General features: G+C 39.0%; 1 protein-coding gene across 1 annotated transcript in view; it reads right to left on the bottom strand.

Annotated features, from left to right (window-relative positions):
* Positions 1 to 3,807: 3,807 nt before the first annotated feature.
* jmy (junction mediating and regulatory protein, p53 cofactor) overlaps positions 3,808 to 19,211 on the bottom strand; it is a 28,598-nt gene continuing 13,194 nt past the window's right edge. Inside the window, exons 3-10 of the mRNA XM_041970473.1 lie at positions 14,038 to 14,188; positions 12,200 to 12,369; positions 11,591 to 11,756; positions 10,586 to 10,773; positions 10,403 to 10,477; positions 9,826 to 9,921; positions 7,428 to 7,920; positions 3,808 to 6,082 (exon numbers count right to left, since the gene is read on the bottom strand). Of these exons, the coding sequence (XP_041826407.1) occupies positions 5,772 to 6,082; positions 7,428 to 7,920; positions 9,826 to 9,921; positions 10,403 to 10,477; positions 10,586 to 10,773; positions 11,591 to 11,756; positions 12,200 to 12,369; positions 14,038 to 14,188 (1,650 nt within the window). The 3' untranslated portion in view covers positions 3,808 to 5,771. The remainder of the gene's footprint in view (positions 6,083 to 7,427; positions 7,921 to 9,825; positions 9,922 to 10,402; positions 10,478 to 10,585; positions 10,774 to 11,590; positions 11,757 to 12,199; positions 12,370 to 14,037; positions 14,189 to 19,211) is intronic.

The raw sequence follows: 19,211 nt of genomic DNA, 5'->3' as shown, positions 1-19,211 counted from the left end.
CACCAGCAGCTGGAGATCAACACACTGACCGATTTGGTGCAAGAGTATTGAATGAAGAGAAAAGGGGACAGAATAAGAGACAAGAGTCTGCATCAAATCGACTTTTACTCACCTTAGATCTCAGAGAAGACAGAATCCAAGATGGAAGCTGAATTAGCTTTCATTAGGGGACAGCAAGTGAGAAAATCTGGCAAAGTTTAGTGGTGCTGCTTTAAGGTAGTAAATTTCTTGGTTACATTAATTTAACTCAAAGACCTGCAGCAAATCTCTTCAGTGTTGATACTACACTGAATAATTGGAAATGTCTCCTCTCAGCTGTCTTTAAGCCAAAATGTTTACATTTTTATATTTGAGACTGCTTATAATAAAATATTTTGCAGCTATATTGTCAGAAAGATGTCAGCAATGTCTGCCCAAGCAATGCACATGTCAAAGTTACAAAATGTTGCCACATTACCTCCGAAAACCTCAGACATAAATGCATAAAATACAACATGAAGACACACCGCATGCACATGATTTACACTCAGGTTGACACACAGTTTCAGACAAGCAGCAGACAGTTTAGGTTCCAGGTTTAGTTCCAGAATTGGCTGATTTACAAAGGAGTTTTTTAATATAACTTTGAGCCTTGAAACCCTGAATTTTCAGTCTGATTTTAAGGGTTCTCACTCTGCAAACTAACAATATATCCTCCAGTTCATGGTCTAAGGAGTGAAATTTGATGCTCTCACCTCAGGACGCTGATTTAAATCACTGAATAATGACTTGGCCCTCGTGGAGATTGTCCTTTTATTTAATGGAAGCTGCAATCCAGTTTTGAAAAGAAGAAAATCCATCTTGTGAATCAGTTTGTTGAAAGATGTGGAGAGCTGAAAGAAGAAGAGCTGTTAATTAGACTTTCATTACACAAAATAGCAAGAAATTTAAGAAATCTAAAAAAATACAAAACATTAGTTTTGGTGCATACGTGGAGTCAGGGTGAACTACGGATTCTGTATTTATTATTTTGTACTCACAACAATGTGTAAATGAAATAGTCCTATGAAAAACAAGTGATGCCCTCTTTCAGTTCCTCGGTTTTATCCCTCAGGACATAATAAAATTCATCCGGTCCCATCCATCAGTACTAATGTATATAGTGTTGGTGTAAGTCATGTAAAAGTGTAAAACATAGATGCACTCATTTATTTACTAATACTAATCACATTAATAACAAAAACTTACAAATATTGGTCAAAATAATACTAATACTAATAATAGTCGTCATCCAAATCATCATTCCCACTGTCACCATCTCCTTTAACACAATAAATGATCAAATTAATATTATAATCAAATTATAGTTTATTCCACATAAAACCAGCAGAGCTGAGACCAAGAGACAAGCCAGGGCAAAACACCAACAGCCACGAGTCGCCCTCAGACCTAGACAAGGAGAGAGTTGCCCCATAGCAAGAACTCTTTCAAAACAGCTCCCAGACTCTGGAGAGAGAGCCTGCTTATCACTGAGTATAACCATCCGTTCATATAAGATTCTTTTTTCCCCCTTTACCTTTAAATACCTCCCCTAAAGACTGACCTATAGGGAACCCTAAGAGGCTCAGTTATTTGTTCAATAAATAATGACACTAATATGTTGTGTGCTGTTGCTCACCTGAGGTTATATCTTAGGCTGAGGCTGTAACCTTACTAGCTCAGTTTTGGGATGAGTTATGACGTCCTGCGATCTACTGCAGTAGCGCACAGAGTAATTAGTAACTCAGCTGCTTAAAATGCAGTTTGAAACAATTTGAGATACTGAGAACGTTTTTTTTTAGTTTTCACATCTTAGAAACATGTGGCCACAACTTTATCATCTACACATCAAACATACTGCCACACAATTTTATTTTCCTGCAGAAATCAGCAGGTGAGTTTTACATTTAAACGCTACAAAAAATAAAACGGCTTATATCAGTTTATAATAAACAGTGGCTCATTCTGCCTAGTTGAAATTATGGAACTTATTTTTTTATATTTTAAGTGATGAGAAATGTTTTTAAATGTTTGCCCAAGCAGAAAATGTATGGTAGAAATGTTTCCAGAAGGCAGAAATGAAAAAACTGGCCCAGCCTTTCAATAAAATAACACACTGATGTCATTCATTCCCCTCATCAACATTTCATTCATATATTTACATTTCAGACCTGTTACCCCCCCTTAAAAATTAGGACATTTTGTAATGTCTCCGTTTCTTCAGGTGTTTGGGGTTTTTTTTTTTTTGTCCCATGCAAGTCTTCGTGCAAGCACATCTGAAGGTTGCTTTGTCTTGCTGGAAAATGCATGGATGTCGTCGTCCATCATAGATGCCAAGTCCAGAGAAGTCGACGCTACTTATGGACAAGGTATGCAGCCGAGTTGTACATTCAGATATGCTATTTTGTATTTCATTTGGAACCGGTGTTCATTTGAATTCCCGTTACTTATCCCAGATAATTAGTTCCTGAAATGCTCAGACCTGCCCATCACGTTCAAAGTAACTTAAATCTGTTTTCTTCCCAATTCTGATGCTCAGTTTGAACTTCAAGTCTTCTTGACCATGTCTAAATGACTAAATGTATTGAGCTGATGCCATGAGATGGTTGATTAGACATGTGTTGTTACCGGAAAAAAAGTAGAAGAAAAACATGAACTATCTTAGGGTCATACTGTTTCTGTAACAGACTAACAATGAATTTAAGATTCAGGGGAGCTTTAAATTAAAACTACTTTTTCCAAGTTTTCCATTACATTCCAACTTTTTCCTGTTTAGGTCTCAAACATCTGGCTTTAAACGAGTTCTTTTTAAACGACGGCGGTTGCTAACATAAAATTGAGCAAGTACATACGACTACATACCTTCAGTCTGTATTTGCTGTGTCAGAATTTGCTTTACTTTAAACAGCTTCGTACGCTTCCTCGCACCAGTATTTTTAACAGATTTGGAAATTTGTTTATTACTTACTTAAACTTAGAAACCGGGAACATGCTATGCTAGCTCGCGTTTGGCTAGCCGCTGCGCCTCAGGCGGCGCGCGCTTGAACAGAAAAAGTACTCGGATTTCTGACTGCTTTGTCTTTTAAAGACATTTATTATTATTATTTTTAAAAGGAAAAATATATACACATGTGGGATATATAAAGTGGAGAGGAATGTCATGACAAAAAAATTATAAAGTACATTTACATTTGTATGCTTTAAAAAATCTTTAAAATATGAAGTTTTAATAAATACTTCAATACATTTAGGGCATGCGGGTACATTTTTCATCATTTACATTTCATTACAGTATAATCCATTAAATGACTTTCGTTCCATCTTCATTATTGCACAAATGTGATGGGTTTGTCCTCAAACCAGTCACATGCATAAGGTGGTAAAACTGGTGACAAGTTGAAAGAAAAGCTGTGCATCAAAATCCAGATTTTACAAAGATATGAGGGGGAAAGGGGAAAACAAACATCTGTTGCAATGGTTAACACAAACATGGGAATGGAGAGAAACTACATGCCTTTTATTTATTCATCAACACTTAGCAGCCGTCAGTAACTCCATGGCATTTGTTACTGTAGTTATTTAACTGCTTTTCTGCTCTTAGATGCATTAAATATCTTCTACATTAGCTTTGCTTAGCCAAGAGTTAAATCAGATGAAAACAACCAGCTGTTTTGTTGTGTCATAACAAATTCTGTAACCCTGAAGAAACTGGCTAAATTAGACATGAAACATGTGAATTTATAACCTTTTAACCAAATTTTTAATGTTTCTTCACATATGTGAGTACAAATGTGGCCCGTTTGCTCTGTCATTTTGAAAATAGAAATTGAGAGTGAATTATGCTCATGAAGAAAACCTTAAACTTTAATTACTATCAGCTCCTGAAACATAGCTGCAGGAGCTATGGAAAAATGGCCGCGTTAAAGTAGATAGCTGCCATCTTCTTCTTGCCATGGCAACTGAGGCGCGGCATATAAATGCCCCCCCAATTACTCAGTAAACTGAATATTGTTTTCATCCAGCTGGTTACAAATATTTAAGACAGTTTTGTAAACATGGTGGTTTGGCACAAACTGGTGCAAGCTTCCACTTGAGTTGGTCACAAATGGAGAACACCTTTGAAATGCACCATGGGAGTTGTAGTAAACATGCTTATTTAACTTCTTATGAACAAGATTCATGATTTACCGTTTTCTTTTTAATACCCAAAAAGGTGTAGTTTAAACCCCTTTTTGAAATTTACACCCCCCCCCATTCCTCTGCTTAAAGTATTTATGTTAAGCTAATTTAATATTAATTTGGATCCGACAGAAAAACATATGAGTGGCATTGGTCCTCTTATATAACTACCAGTAAGAAAAAACGTAAATGAAAACATTCATTTAAATTAAGCCATAGTGATCAATGGATGACTTACTAAAACCAGAAAAAAAATATAATTTTCAATTAAAAATAGGTTCAACCACACACACCAAAACACAAACTCTGAGTACAGAAGTGGAAAAAAATCATCTTTGGGAACAAGAAAGCAAACAAAAAGAAGGCAGTGATAAACAAGACTCACTCAGTGAAAAACCTAACCATACAAACAATAAACAAGCTCCATAAAATAAAAATTATTCTTATGTTGTCAGGTGTAAAGAACAGAGAGAAGTGTGTCCTCCTCCTTCGGTAGGTAAAAAAGCTGTTTTTAAAGTCATTTAAAATCATATCCAATAATTATCAGTGTAAGTAATCTGAACAATCCTCTTCATTTCTTACTGTTCTAGGCATCATTAAATCTTAAAATTTTTGAAGCACCTAAAACCCTTCAAAGATCCAGTTTACAGTTACAGAAAACAAAAGAAAAAAATCTGTAAACCAAATAATCCTATTTTTTCTTTAAAGTGATAAACCCTTTGCAGATCTAAAATGTCAGGCTTCAGCTATTTATATCTGCTGTTTTAATTTCTTTTCAGACAAAATAATCTATAAAGATGTGAGTAGTTAATCTGAGCAGATTGTGTCCAGATGTGTAAACGTTACATTAAATCTATCCAACAGTAAAATCAGCTCATCACAGAAAACTAAAACATTTATACTTCAAATAAAGGCGACACAAACGCTTCATAGACAGATTTAGTCAAAATACTGACCTGGCAGAACATGTAGAAGATGAGATGTGGAGGATGTACGTGTCAAGTTATCAATCACACTTTCCTGACAGAATTTTAGACATTTATACAAAGTCTGCCATCCTTTCTCTTGTTAGATCATGTGGTAATTAACCTAACCCTGTTTCTGTAAAGCTGTGGACGTGTTCAGGTTGTTAAGCTCTAAAGCAGAGTAAATGTTAGTTGTGATGTAGAATGTAAAAGGTGTACAGTAAATGTATTCAGTGATGGTCTGAGACTGAAAGCCTGCTGTTACTGTAGGCTAGAAGAACAAGATGCTCACTTCCTAAAACAAACCCATCACAGCAAGCTACAGTACGACTCCGACATAACGAGAGGTTAGAGGTTGTATCCTCACCAAGAGTGCCACAGCAACATGTATAAAAGATTAGTGGTCCGTCTTTACAAACACACGTATGAAAAGAAACCAATTAAAAAAAATAAAACTAACTTCTTTTGTTCAAATTGCACCAAGGTGTCCCCAGGTGACCCTGGTTTGTCTACTTGTCGTTGTCTACATGTTGTTTTTTCTCTTTAGTTTAGCTCCACGTGTCCATAAAATATCAAGTTTGACATTAAAAGCTCTTCCAACAAACCGCCTTAATTTTCCCAGTCAGTGCAGGGAAGGCCTTCATCCTCAGATTCTGACTCTGGTGAAGCCTCCTTGATTCTCCTCAGAGCCTCATGGATGCTGCGGGTCAGAGCATCTGCTGAGTGCGGGAAGCTCTTGGGGTGACGCTGCTGCTCCGGACGGGTGCGGACCTTCTTCAGCCGGACACCCTGTCGGATCTGAGCCAGGATGTTGTTGCTGTCGTCGTCCGGGTCGGGACCCAGGACTCGCAGCTCAGCCTTCCTCAGGTGGAAACTGCCTCGTTTGAGAGAGGCCAGCACCTCGTCCATCGGTGAGCTTGCTGTGAACACAAAAGGTTTTAAAGATATTTTAAGACCCTAAAGTGCTACTTAATACCCATTTACTGGATTATTTTAATAGTAAAAAATCAGCTACAGCCTGTTGAAGTTGAGTGAAGAACTAAGAGGATGGCGCAAAATCAAAGTCCAAAAACAGTTGGAAAGCCTCAATGTCACAATAATCCCACAGTTTAAAGACAATAATGCAAACAAATATACAAACATTTTACATCTTTACAAGCAAAATTTGAGACTTTTCTAAAATAAAAATAAAATACATCTTTGAAGACTGTCTAGGGTTGTATGCATTTGAACGGTTTCCTGTCAACAGAATGACCAGCCTGTGTAAGAGTAAAGTTCAGATGGCTGCTCTCTGTCGGTGTATGGGATTGTAGAACATGATGATAAAATTGACTCCACAAATTCAGTAACAGCACTGTTGAACAGATATTTACTATAATGAGGTTTCTTCCAAGCTATTGTATAGTCAGATAATGTAAACTGAAAAGTTATTAGGAAAGACACAGACATGACATTATGAGGGAATACTGTTACTTGTTCACATCACTGAACCTGGTCACAAGCCACCAGGAAAGGAAAAAACAGAGCTGTTATGAAGTCACTTTAATTTCTGACGGGATGGGTTTTGTTTGACCATAGACATTCCTTTTTGTGACACTTACGTATGTGACCAAACCGCATGGACGTCATGCAGTTACAGTAACAGCTCGATAGGGGCTTTTTCCCCAAAAAACCTAATAACCAAGAAGAAAGAAGGAATTCCAACTCATTGATTGGCCAGGACCAAAAATGGATTGTTTACCACAAGTAAACAATGATGCAGCAATAAGTTTATGCAGTTCTGGGGTTTCTGTTTTTACCTAATACGGTTTTAAGTGGAAGCTTTCCTGTGTGATCAGTAGGAAAGGAGGAGAGCTGTCTGACATGTTCCTTTGTAATGCATGAGGAGAATATTTGATCCAATCTTTCGGTTTCCTTATCTCGGCAGTTAGTTTTTATGAATTGGCTTATTATAAAAACACAGTTACAAAATGGACTAATAAGGAGTTCATCTCTATTATAACTGGACTGAAATTAATTTTTTTTAACTGGACTGTGTCTGTGAGGTGCCTTGAGATGACTTTGTTGTGAAGTAGAACGATACCAGGTAAAGCTGGTTTAAACTGAACTGAAAATGAAACCTGAAGACATACCTCCTTAATCGTGTTTTGAGTAATCAGAGTATTTTATTTTTTATTTCCCTTATTCTACCTGGTTTTGTCACATTTCAATGTTTTGTCATCTGAAGAGGAGATGTAGTATTTTAACTTTAAAAGTCTTCCTCACCTCTCCTCCACTGCGATGAGTCCAGAGAGGCAGTCTTCCTCAGCTTCTTCCTCGCCGTCAGCAGCTGGCTGCTGTCGAAGAATCGAGGGGAAAATGGAGCCAGCGGTAGCGAGGTGGATTCAGATTCGCTTTTAAGTTGCTGTGCCGGACAAGCTGTAGGATCATCTGAGGGGGGAAACGATGGAGGAGGTGGGGGAGGCGGAGGGGGAGGTGGAGGGGGAGGAGGCAGCAAGAGAATAGACGGTGAGGCTGGGAGGGGAGGCAGCGAGAGGAAAGCGGGAGAAGAGTCGAGACTTTGGAGGTCAAGGGTTGGTAGAGACATGCTGTCGCAGGCGTCAGACAGAGGAGGAGCAGAGAGTTCTGGGAGATCGGAGATGGATTCTGTCTGAACACTGACTGCCTGGGTGCTGGGCGGCTGCCCCACTCGCCTCCGGCTGTGAGTCTGACCCAGACGCATCCGGCTGGACTTCAGAGTCACCTGACCGGGATAACGCTGTGTGTGGAGACAACAAAAGAGTCCATCAACATCGACACTCCTACGATAAATCTTTATTGCAAGGAAAAAAAAAATGTGAAGGGGAACTGGGGTCTCTTAGAAAAAGAAAAAGAAAAAAAAATAGAAGAGGGAGAGCAAGTAATACATGCATGCCAACGTCCACATAGCAAAGTGACTGAAAACATCAATCCAAATGCTGATGGCAATGCCGTATTAGAAGCTTATTCTTAGATTCACAATGCAAACCATATTTTTGTTGTGGTAATGCAGTAGTACCCATGTCTCAGATGCTGGGCTCAACTCAGGTTCAAACAACTTGATCAACATTCTTGTTTCTTTTGATGAAACATATTGTCATCACTGACCAATGCAAGTTTCTGCCTGATGCAAGGTGCTCCAACATAAACGCTGTAGATCTGCATAAACAGCTAGATACTGGCACAAAATGACATTTGTCCAGCCAGCAGAAGTGGGTTGATTTTGTGTCTTAGTGTTCAAATACTAAGCATATGCAAGAAACTAAAAACAACATAGTGTAAGTGCAAAAAACCTGAAATTCTGAGGTCATATTACTCAAAAAAATACAAAAAAAGAGCAAGTGTAAATAATTTAAAAACCAACCATAAGATCAAAGGGCAGAAGTTTGCCATTCAAATCATCTGAGCAAAGGCTGGGTGATGTTGCCAAGACTTAGGGTATGGCGGTTGCCAGGAGAACAGTACTTGTTGACTGCATTGTGCCAAGTGTAAAGTTTGGTGGAGGGGGGATTATGGTTTGGGGGTGTTTTTCAGGAGCTGGGCTTGGCCCCTTAGCTCAAGTGAAAGGAACTCTGAATGCCTCAGGATACCAAGAGATTTTAGACAATTCCATACTCCCAACTTTGTGGGAACAATTTGAGAATGGCCTTTTCCTGTTCCAACATGTCAATAAAGATATGAATGAGCGGGTTTGGTGTGGATAAACTTGATTGGACACCATTGGGATGAATTAGAGTGGAAGCTGAAAGCCAGGCCTTCTCATCCAACATCAGTGTCTGACCTCATATACGTGCTTCTGGGGTAATGTTCAAAAATTCCTATAAACACATTAAACCTTGTGGAAAGCCTTCCCAGAAGAGTTGAAGCTGTTTTAGCTGCAAAGAGTGGGCCAACGTCATATCAAACTCATTTGATTAAGAATGGTATATCTATTAAAGTTCATACGAGAGTCTAGGCAGCTAATATGAGCTAATATTTTTGGCAATATAGTGTATATCCTGATAAATTGTTTTGTCATGTAATCAAAGGGACATTCTAATTTACAGCCTTGAGTGCTATATGCACTTTTATTAAGGATCAGCAGCACATGTGCATTAAAACATTTGACTAAAACTAAAGTAGCGGTATATTAAATTAAATGCTCTTAAAACAAAATGAATAAAAAGAACTTTTCAATAACAATAACAGAAATAAAGTTGTGCAAAATGCAAAAAGCTACTTTTAATTCACATCAAGCTACCTCAATATAAATGATAATCCCTCATTTTATATTGTGTATGAAAAAGTCTTGAAATATATTTGGCAATCCCAACATATGTCCAGCCCTATGCTGTATATCTGATGCAGAGAAATTAAAAGCTCACTGTGTCTCTCAGAAACATGAGAGAAAGCATGAGCAGAGCCGAGCTATGAGTGAGACAAAAACACAAACTGGAACATCTTCACAGTGGAAACAGGTTTTTCAGCATCTGATTAAAGACTGTACTGTATGATTTTATATCTCCCTTTAAAAATGACTGATTTAAAGCTGGAAAAAGCCTTACACCCGTGCACTGTCTGGACATCCTCTGCTCTGAGAGGAGGACGACGGAGTGAAGGCTCCTTTTCAGAGGAAGCTGGTGGAGATGAACACGTCTGTTCTCACCTGTTTGAGACTGCGAAGTCTGTCCAGTGTCCTCTGCCTCTCCTGACTCACTCTGGTATTTTGCTTGGCTTCATCTTCTTCCTCATCCTCTGCTCCCTTCACAAGAAAAAAAAAGTGCATCAGATGTGATGGACAACTCCAAGCTCCCAACTGGTTAACTGGTCACTCATAATTCTCCCTAAGAGAGAGTGTGAGCATGAACAGTTGTTTGTCTTTCTGTGTTGGCCCTGCGATGGACTGGCAACCTGTCCAGGGTGTGTCCTGCCTCTCGCCTGCTAATTGCTGGGATACGCTCCAGCATTCAGAAATGCAAGTTTCTCCTTGTAAAAGATCTTTTTAGGTCAATTTGTTATAATGATGTAATTCAGTTACAGCAACCGGACATGGCTCATGGTAAATAAATCCCTTGAACCTCAAGAAATCAGCTCATGGTTTAGAGACAGTAACAGTCAGGGGGATTGTATCCTGTCGTGACACTAACCCTTGCACTGATTGTTAAAAAAGTACACATTTCCTCAGACCTCAAACAAAATGAAGAAATAAAACACGTGCCGCTCAGGCTAAGCTGTTGCTGTACCTGCAGAGAGTTGCAGTCAACATTGCCACCTTGTCGCTGTTGTATCTTCTGGTTGTGATTAACAATACAGATTTCCTGATGAACAACATAAACAACACATACAGAAATGGATCACACCGAAGCTGTTACAGAAATCATCTTCACTGTCCACATGCATGTTTAAAAAAAAAAAATCTGACTTACCTTCTTGTTTTTGAGGTAGACTTTCTTAGCGGTGATGCGGCCCCTGCGGGCCTCGAGTCGCCGCATCCTCTGCTGCAGGACGCTGAGTTCTTCATCTCTGAGGGGTGATGGCGGGGATGCTGGGTCTACACCCTTCATGGCATCAGGGCTCTCAAAGGCATCATAGTACACCACCTCATCCTGTCGCTCTGGTAGAAGATCAGAAAATATTTAAATGATTTTTTTTTCTCCCCAAGTAGAACAGTTTTCACCCTTACAACTCTTTCAATGTTGTTTATGTTAGAGTCCTTTAGTACATCAGAATGGGGCAGAAGATTGTGGGAGTTGCAGTTTTTCATACTTTTTATTAATTTTTGTGAATTTTAAAGCACTTTGTGCAACATTCAGTTTTGTACAAGTATCATACAAATAAAATCTGATACTGTCTCTTTTTCAAGGAAGGCCTGGCCTTGAAAGGCAGCAACAGCATTTAGCACACACTAAAACAATTACAACAAGAAATTGAAGAAAGGATGAAGATTTGACTTGTTTTCAAGCTTAATTTAGGTTAATGTGTATATATATATATATATATATATATATATATATATATATATATATATATATATATAGTCTTTTAAATTGATTAAAAGAACAACAACAACACATAAAGGTAAAGATAATTAAAGATGTGCCATTGCAAGGAAAAATACACACTCAATTTGACTGGAGCTGAAACAAGATCAGTGTTTTTATGAAATAATAAATTATCCAAATCAATTTTAAAAAGTTAAAGCTTCTTGATAATTGAATCTATGCAGATTTAGTATACAGAGTTTAACAAAGAAGCAATAATCATGAATCTCTAAATTTGCTTTTACAGGTAAACAAAAACACACTGACACAATTTGTTCCTCTAACTTTAAACACGCTGACATGTTTCCTCCTCTGATTATTTATCATCATGATTTTATTACAGTGAGCAAAACAAAGAAGCTGCACAACAGCATTAAAATGAATGCTCACCGGTCATCTGCCTGCGCAGACTCTGCAGCTGCGCTGTCAGCAGCAGCTCCTCGCAGCGCAGCACCTCACCCTGAACGTCATACAGCTGCAGCTGCAGCTCGTAATACAGTGCCTCCAGCTGGTCCAGACGCTGCATGGCATCCTCTCCACCCTGCAGACTCTGCATCTAAAAACCACAACTGCACGATTACATTACTCTCAAAGGCCCAAAGAATAAAAGCCATAGGTTAGCCGATTTCCAAAAAACACAACCTAACTGTGGATTTGTTTATAACATACGACTAGTGGAAACTGGTACTAAACTACAGCATAGATGGGATCCAGTGCAGTTTTACTGTAGTTTTACAATGTACAACAAACATTTGACCTGACAGTAATTCCCAGTAAGTCATTTCCACTGTTGCACACCAGGATGTTATTCCCTCCATTACAGGATGCCAAAGCCATGAGCTCATTTTTCCAACATGGTCATTATCTTGCCTTTTCCCCCTTCTTTTATCTCCAAGTCTTGTAAGTGTAGTTTCATTGTGCTTTTTAAAAACACACCCAGATAAACTTTAGAATCTACATCAGTGATTGATTTACTCATGAAAAGATTCAGTGCTTTACCTCCTCCTTCAAACCATGTTTTTTCTGTTCCAGGCAGATTTCTTTGGCCCTCATGAGCTGCAGAGTTTCTTTGGAAACGGCGTATTGAAGTCGCTCCATGCGTTCAACTGCTGCTGCCCACGCTGACTTTCCAAACTTTCTCTGGTCCACACGCATCCGCTCATATAGAGCTACAACATATACAGAAAACAGTGTTTTCAAACATATTTTAAATGGAAATAAAAATTTCTTATCAGATCTTCCCAGTGTGTGTAACTTCTACCTCTCATTGCCTTATAGCCATGTAAATGATCATTTTTTAGCACAAAATGAGATTTTAAATCACCATTTAAGGCATTAAAACCTATAACAAATTATATAAAAAGTTAAGTTTTAAGTCCAAAAATGAGCTTAGATGTTTAAAAAACATTAGCAGTGTCCCCTCTTTTCCACTGAACGGGCGAGCGTCGCAGAGGAGCAGTTTTACAGCATCGCAGCTGATCGTGGCAACGATAGTCAGTCAGAGGATGTCCACCAGGCGTGCCATGCAGAGTTTCTGAAGCATCTCTGAAGCACCATGACACTGTTTCCCTAAAACATGCAGCTTTACTCTAAAACATCAACATTACGGGATAACCAGTGGCACGGGCACGAAGCCATCATGTGAGAGAGGGTCTCATGCAACACTTGATACCATGGTAGATGAGACGTTTATCCTGGAGTTGGAAAAATCACACTATTTTGTACAACACACATCCCCACTATAAGGACATAAAGAGGACGTACATGAGACCTGGTCAGACTGGCCAAATAACCTTTTGCTGGTTAACTGTTCTCTTTTAGTGCCTATAAGTGCACTGACTATCAGGCAATGTTGCAATCTTCCCGTGATCGAGAATCCAGCCGCAGGAACGCTCTGATATGAAATGCTCCTGGTTTGACAGCTTGTCAGGCCAAAAGCTGGGAGTAGCCCAAGCGACAACCTCAGCTGGGAAAATGTGAAGCCTATGTGGAAGTGCAAAAAAATTGCAGTTTACCTCTCATCCGCTAGGGGCTGGCTCCAAAACAGTCACTTTCCATAGACTCCCATGTTAAAAAGACCAACTTCACAGTAGAAATAAACATGTTTAAAGCCTGGTACAAAAAAACATTTTAGGATGTCAAGTTTACCTTCATGACAACTGTGAGGGGGGTGATTTTTTTTTTTTTTTAGATGTTATTTAATCTTGAAATTCAGCATAATTAGGGACGTGTCCTTATGTTTGACAGGTATCAAATATCAGCGGCAAGAAGGGAGAGTGCAGCACAACCGCGGTTTTTAGCCGGCTAACAGTGCGTCTTAGCTTTAGCCTGCCTACCTCCATTAGCTGGTTAGCTACCGTAAGCTCCGGGTTAGCTCGGTTAGCTCTTAACTACAGGCAGTTTGGAGTTTGATGGGTGTCAATCATCCAGCCCCACCTTCACAGTCCCCCTCTCAGCTCCACCTCTTTGCCCGCTTTTAGATTTTCCGAGAATGACAACACGCGTGACGCTTCTGAAATGGCAACGGTGGAAACCGCCCAATGAGCTTCAATTCAGCTCTTTAGAAACCTACGGGTGACATCACAGAGGCTCTGTCCATCTTTTATATCTAAATGGCGTAGCCGCTCTGTGGCACTTCTGCGACACACCCTGTTTCGGTGGAACCAAAGTGTGAGGGGGCTGATTGCAAGAGGTTGGTGAAAAGAATATGTTTAAATAATAATCTGTTTTGCATCATCATCAAGTGAACATTAGAAACAAAGATTCAAAGGTCAGCACCTTAAACAATGCTCAAGATTTTCTTATGAAGAGAGGAAATACCTCTCATCTTTGTTTACCTTTCAAAGCTCGAGTTGTGGTTTCAAAGAACTTGACAGTCAGGTCTTGAATGGTTAGCACGGCAGCATGAGCCTTCTTCTGCCACTCCTCATCCTCTTTCTTTAGGCTCTCCACACGGCGAGGACCGAGACGCTCCGTCTCCAGAGAGATCTGACAGAAGGCAGAAGGTCATCAGAACAGGTTCAGCATACAGTGGATGGGATGGCCTCTCTCTGACATAACTACACTCCTCTTGTCATCACCACCCCATTAAACATGGAGAAAAAAAAAAAGTTTATAATAATAGATTTTGTTACTCATCTTAATATCCTGCTAGTCTAGAGTGACATGTATTATAAACAGGAAATATAATGTTCCAGTGGATCTGGTTTCAATTTCAAACTGAGCTATGTTATTCAAACACACTTGAATAAGTCAGGTGTATCCTTCTTCTGGATCAAGATACAAAAGAAAACTTAAAAGCATGATGACTTTCAGGCAAGATCTGCATTTAGAAGGTGATTTATGAGCAGATTTACAGCCAACAGAAAATTATAACCTTGTAAATTACAGCATGTCTATCACAGCACCTAAAAATACTTTTATTATGTCTGTGTGTTCAGATTTTACTTCAACTTGGACACCCAGTTATTTCAACTTGCCTCTTTGAGCTAATTTCCTGGTATTTAAAATAACAAGCAGCTGTCTTTTTAATTCCATGCAGCCAATGTAATATGACTATGTAATACCAGTTAGTTACAGCAGATGGCAGTGACAGTGAGGCCCAGCTGTGTATTTTTATGTTTAGAGTGACACTAACCCAGTGTCCTACTTAAGTTGGTGCAACAGCACAAAGTTAAAAAAGAATAATGTGAATATGCTCAGGGAGGAGTTTATAGTTTAGGAGAAGTACTTTTTTTTTTTCGTGGCAGGCCATGTGAAAAAAAGTCAGATCAGAGGAAGCACGTGCCACGTGAAGCCCCGTCCTGGGTGTTCATGGAGACTTACAGCCCCTCCATGGGGAAAGCAAATGGAACAAAATGTACACAGACTATAAAGTAAACTCCCTGCCAGAGCCTCATTGCACATGCATTTGGATAGTATTCTCAATAAAAAACAGATGTGTGTAGGTGCTCAAACATAAACACTACTACACGAATCACCAACAAACCACGAAACGCCCTTTTTCATATTAACTAGCAATCGTTTGGTGCTTTGCATAAAGTGAGCGCGTCTGCACGTGAGGCATGAGCACAAGGAGTGGCTTTGGGGGTGAAACCAGGAGCGAGCAGAGGAGGAGAGATTACATCAGAGACCAGAAAGAAAACGTCTGGCAGGGAATAAAATCTTTTTAGGAATAAGAGTGAAATTAACTTTAGGAAGCATTAAAGCCATGATCTCATTGTTTGGGTATTGCTTATAAGAAAGCATGTAGCTGATATTCTGAATGAGCAACAGCTACATGTGAAAACATCTGCAGATAAGAGCAGGGTGGCATGTTTAACCCCCTGAGCGGTGCCCTTTAAACAGATCCGTCAGACCCAGTGACACTGACATTAAAACGCATCTTTTGCCTCATCTTTATCCTTGTTTTTGCACATGTTGTTCACTTTGTCCCTGATGACCAAAAACTGAAATCAAATATCTCTGCACAGAGATGGCTTGTGATTGGGAGTCTGTTAGACTGGTTTTATGCAAAGCAGAAAACTGCCTAACATTCAGCAACAATCTGTCCTCTGCTTTTAAAGCAGCCAGGGTTTGATGAAACACAGGCTATAGTCACACCGACAAGTATTCTGCATTACTAATCTGTACTTAATTATTTATTAATATCTATAGAAGAGTTTTCCACGGATTTAAAAATGTAATCCTGTTTGTGTAATACGGATCCCTTTTTTTTTTCCCCCTTTTGGCCCAAACAGATTTCTTCTGGTACCTTCATTTCCCACAATTCAATCTGACTCTTCAGTCTAAATCAGATTAAAAGCAGAAGCTGATGAGTGTTTCATCAAATGTTTGTGATTTCTATATTTCTATGCACCTGATACTTGCCTAATTTTTTGGTCAAATGTAGAGCTGAATTTCCCAGTCGGGACAAAATCAAGCTAGAATATTGTTTGCTCCATTCACTGTCTCACTTCAATGACAGAGAAATTGAATGAAATCCCACATGACTGTTCAGACTGAAATCTCTTTAAAAAACACTGCATGTGCATTTGATTTAGTACTACATATGAAAGTGGTCTGGGTTAGATTTGAATAAAAAATTTATTTAAAAAAAAAGAAAAATCAGATTGGGTTACAATTGGGTTACAAAAAAGTGGGATTTGATTATAGGAGAAGGTATAATCTCCTCCTAAATGTCACCTTACTTAATACTATTCTGTCTCCTAGTGAAGTGCTTCCATCACCTGTCACCTACTGGTACCACTAAAAACATCTCTGCCTCATTTACACACAATGTTGGAGTCACTGATTCACCACACAGTGTAAAATTAGTCACTACGGACAGAGAAAGTCACATACCCCTCAATTTAAAGCTTATAATACCATAATTTACCACTCCAGTTACATGGCAGCTTTGAAACCCAAACAAGTTGCACAATGAAGAGCAGCATATTCTTTCATTTCGCTACCAGCTACCACTTTGCCACTCTTTCTTTTTCCAAATACAAACAGATCAAGGGAGGAAGTGGTGGAGGAGACATTACTGGCAGAGGTCTCAACACCTCTGATCAACAACTACTGGTGACTAAACACAGACGTGTCAGACTCTTAAAATAAAGGTGACGCCCGATCCCATGGTTAATAGCTGGGTTACAACATGCACATTGTCATGGCGGCCCTTATCTCATATGTTTCAAATAACAAGTAAAGGCGTTTCTGTGGGTGACTGACAGGAAGTGGGCTAAAATACATTTTTATGATGGAAATTTTTCAAAGAGATACATTCTAGAAAACTTTCAGAATAATGTTTTCAGTAGGGGCCTAAAGCTTGTTAAATACTCCACAAGAAGAGAGAACTTTGTTCTTTCTCCCGAGGCCACAAAAACAAAAGTTTGTATGGGTCTGGTCATTTCACACTAGGAGAAGCTTCATCTGCGACAGGGCGCATAACTGTGTTTTTATGTGAAAACGTAATGAACAGCTGACCGGGTTATTTCCTATTTAACGAGAAACTTTGTCCATGGCAGTACGTGGTTTTGTACACGGCGATGTCTGCCTCTTTAAATCTGCGTGTTGTTTACATTTCTGTACTTTCTCATGACTTTGATCAGCTGTCTATTAAAACTATCCGTTCAACCTTTCACCAGTGGAAGTGCGGAAACCACAACTTTCTGCTTAATTCCGACAAATCACACACTACTTCTCTCAGCCTCACGAGAAGAAAGTTCTGCTCAGCAAATGTGTCGAGAACTGTCCCCGTTTACGTCTGTGAGAACCAGGATTTATGCAATTTCTTCTTGTGGCCTCAAGAACAAGAAAAAAAAGTTCTCGCTTCTCGCTGAGTATGTACCAGCCTTTAATTATTACTAAGAAAAGCACTTACATTGTGCCAAAAGATAAATTAGCTGAAGCAATCCGTTATTCTAACAGAAAATTAGGAAACTATTTTAGAAATAAATGCTACAAGTATCTTCTGAGACTCACATTAGATAACACAGCTATAGTTACATGTCTATGTCCTAATCATGTGATCACACAAAATAAACATTTAGGCTGACGATCAATATCAGTCCAGTTAGAGAACAACTTAATTTGCATATTTGTTACATTATCAACTTCGTGTAAAAATTTTGCCTGACAGGTGCAAATTAACACAACAGGTGTGTCAGGGACCACCATGGCAACTGTTGCCATGTAACACTGCAGTCCATGTGCAACAGTAACCAGAGCTCGCTGTGGTACAACAACCTCAGACATTTTAGAATGAAACTGCATTTTTAATTCATGTCTGGCCTCTGACCTTCCGGGCAACATGACACCCACACTGCACCACCCCAAAATGCAATAAGTCCATCCCACAACGCCATGCATGTAAAATAAAATAAAAGACATCATTCAGGAGATCACAGACTCATACATCCATCTGCTCTTTCCTTCACAGATTTAGTTAAACTTTGATATCAACAACAGATTGGAAAGAATTAAATAAACAATAAAGCTGATTATCACATAAATAATCAGCAACAATATTATCAGCTACACATTTATGGGTATTTTACATTTTTTTAAATAATTTTATAGACCTAATAGCTAATCAACTGAAAAAGCATTCAATAAACAAAAGAAATCATTATGTATAAACTAAAAATACAACAAAACTCATCCTGTAAAGCCAATGTCAATTCCCTGAAATAGTAAAAAAAAATAATACTTCAATAGTTTGACACCTCTTACAGGCCACACATATTGTGCATTTACACCTGCATCAGAGTTCAGAACAAGCTGCAGTTCCAGCAAGCAACTGTAAGCAAACCATTCTTGTCTTTTTCACCCCACCTTTACAAAACTAAGTAGGATACAAACGGGATGTAAATGCCAGTACACTGTGTGCTAATTCCTAACTACCTCCCCTCCCCATGAGTCCCTGACTCATCAGTTTGTGAGAATCTAGCTCCTGGTGCCTGCATCAGTGATTCATTTGCATTTAGCTTTGTTTTCAGCCGTTGGATCGCCCTGAGGGGAGCAGGTGGCAGAACTGAAAAATTCTGGCATCATATGGAGTTCAAACTCTGAGAATGATCCATGAAACATGTCAGAAACAAGAAGAATGGGAAGAATCCTCTTCAGGCAAAAATCCCAGGGAATCATGCAAGGGCATTTCTTTGCCAGAACCTTTTCAGTCAGTTTCCACAGCAGAACCCCAAAGAAAGCAGTAAAAGTTCAGATTTTAAAGCCCTTTTTTTTTTTTTATTATTCTTTAATTACATAGAAGTTTCTCCTATCAGTTTTACAAACAACAACTAATTTCTTTTCCCTCAGTGCACTGGATGCATAATGTGCAACGATCGCCGTTTTAAAAATAACACACAATACAAATTACAACTGTGGATCAGAGTCTCACCACAAATTAAAATTTTTTATTTTTTTTAATCACGGGTCATTCTTTGAGCTCAGGTATGCGGGGAAATGAACACAGAATACATAGACATTTGTGGAGATAAAAGCCTGTGCAACCAAAATGGCTGCA

The sequence above is a fragment of the Melanotaenia boesemani genome, chromosome 19 (genome assembly GCF_017639745.1).
Source record: "Melanotaenia boesemani isolate fMelBoe1 chromosome 19, fMelBoe1.pri, whole genome shotgun sequence".
Taxonomy (NCBI): Eukaryota; Metazoa; Chordata; class Actinopteri; order Atheriniformes; family Melanotaeniidae; genus Melanotaenia; species Melanotaenia boesemani.
The sequence above is the reverse complement of the archived record's forward strand: the minus strand, read 5'-3'. Positions and strand labels throughout refer to the sequence as shown.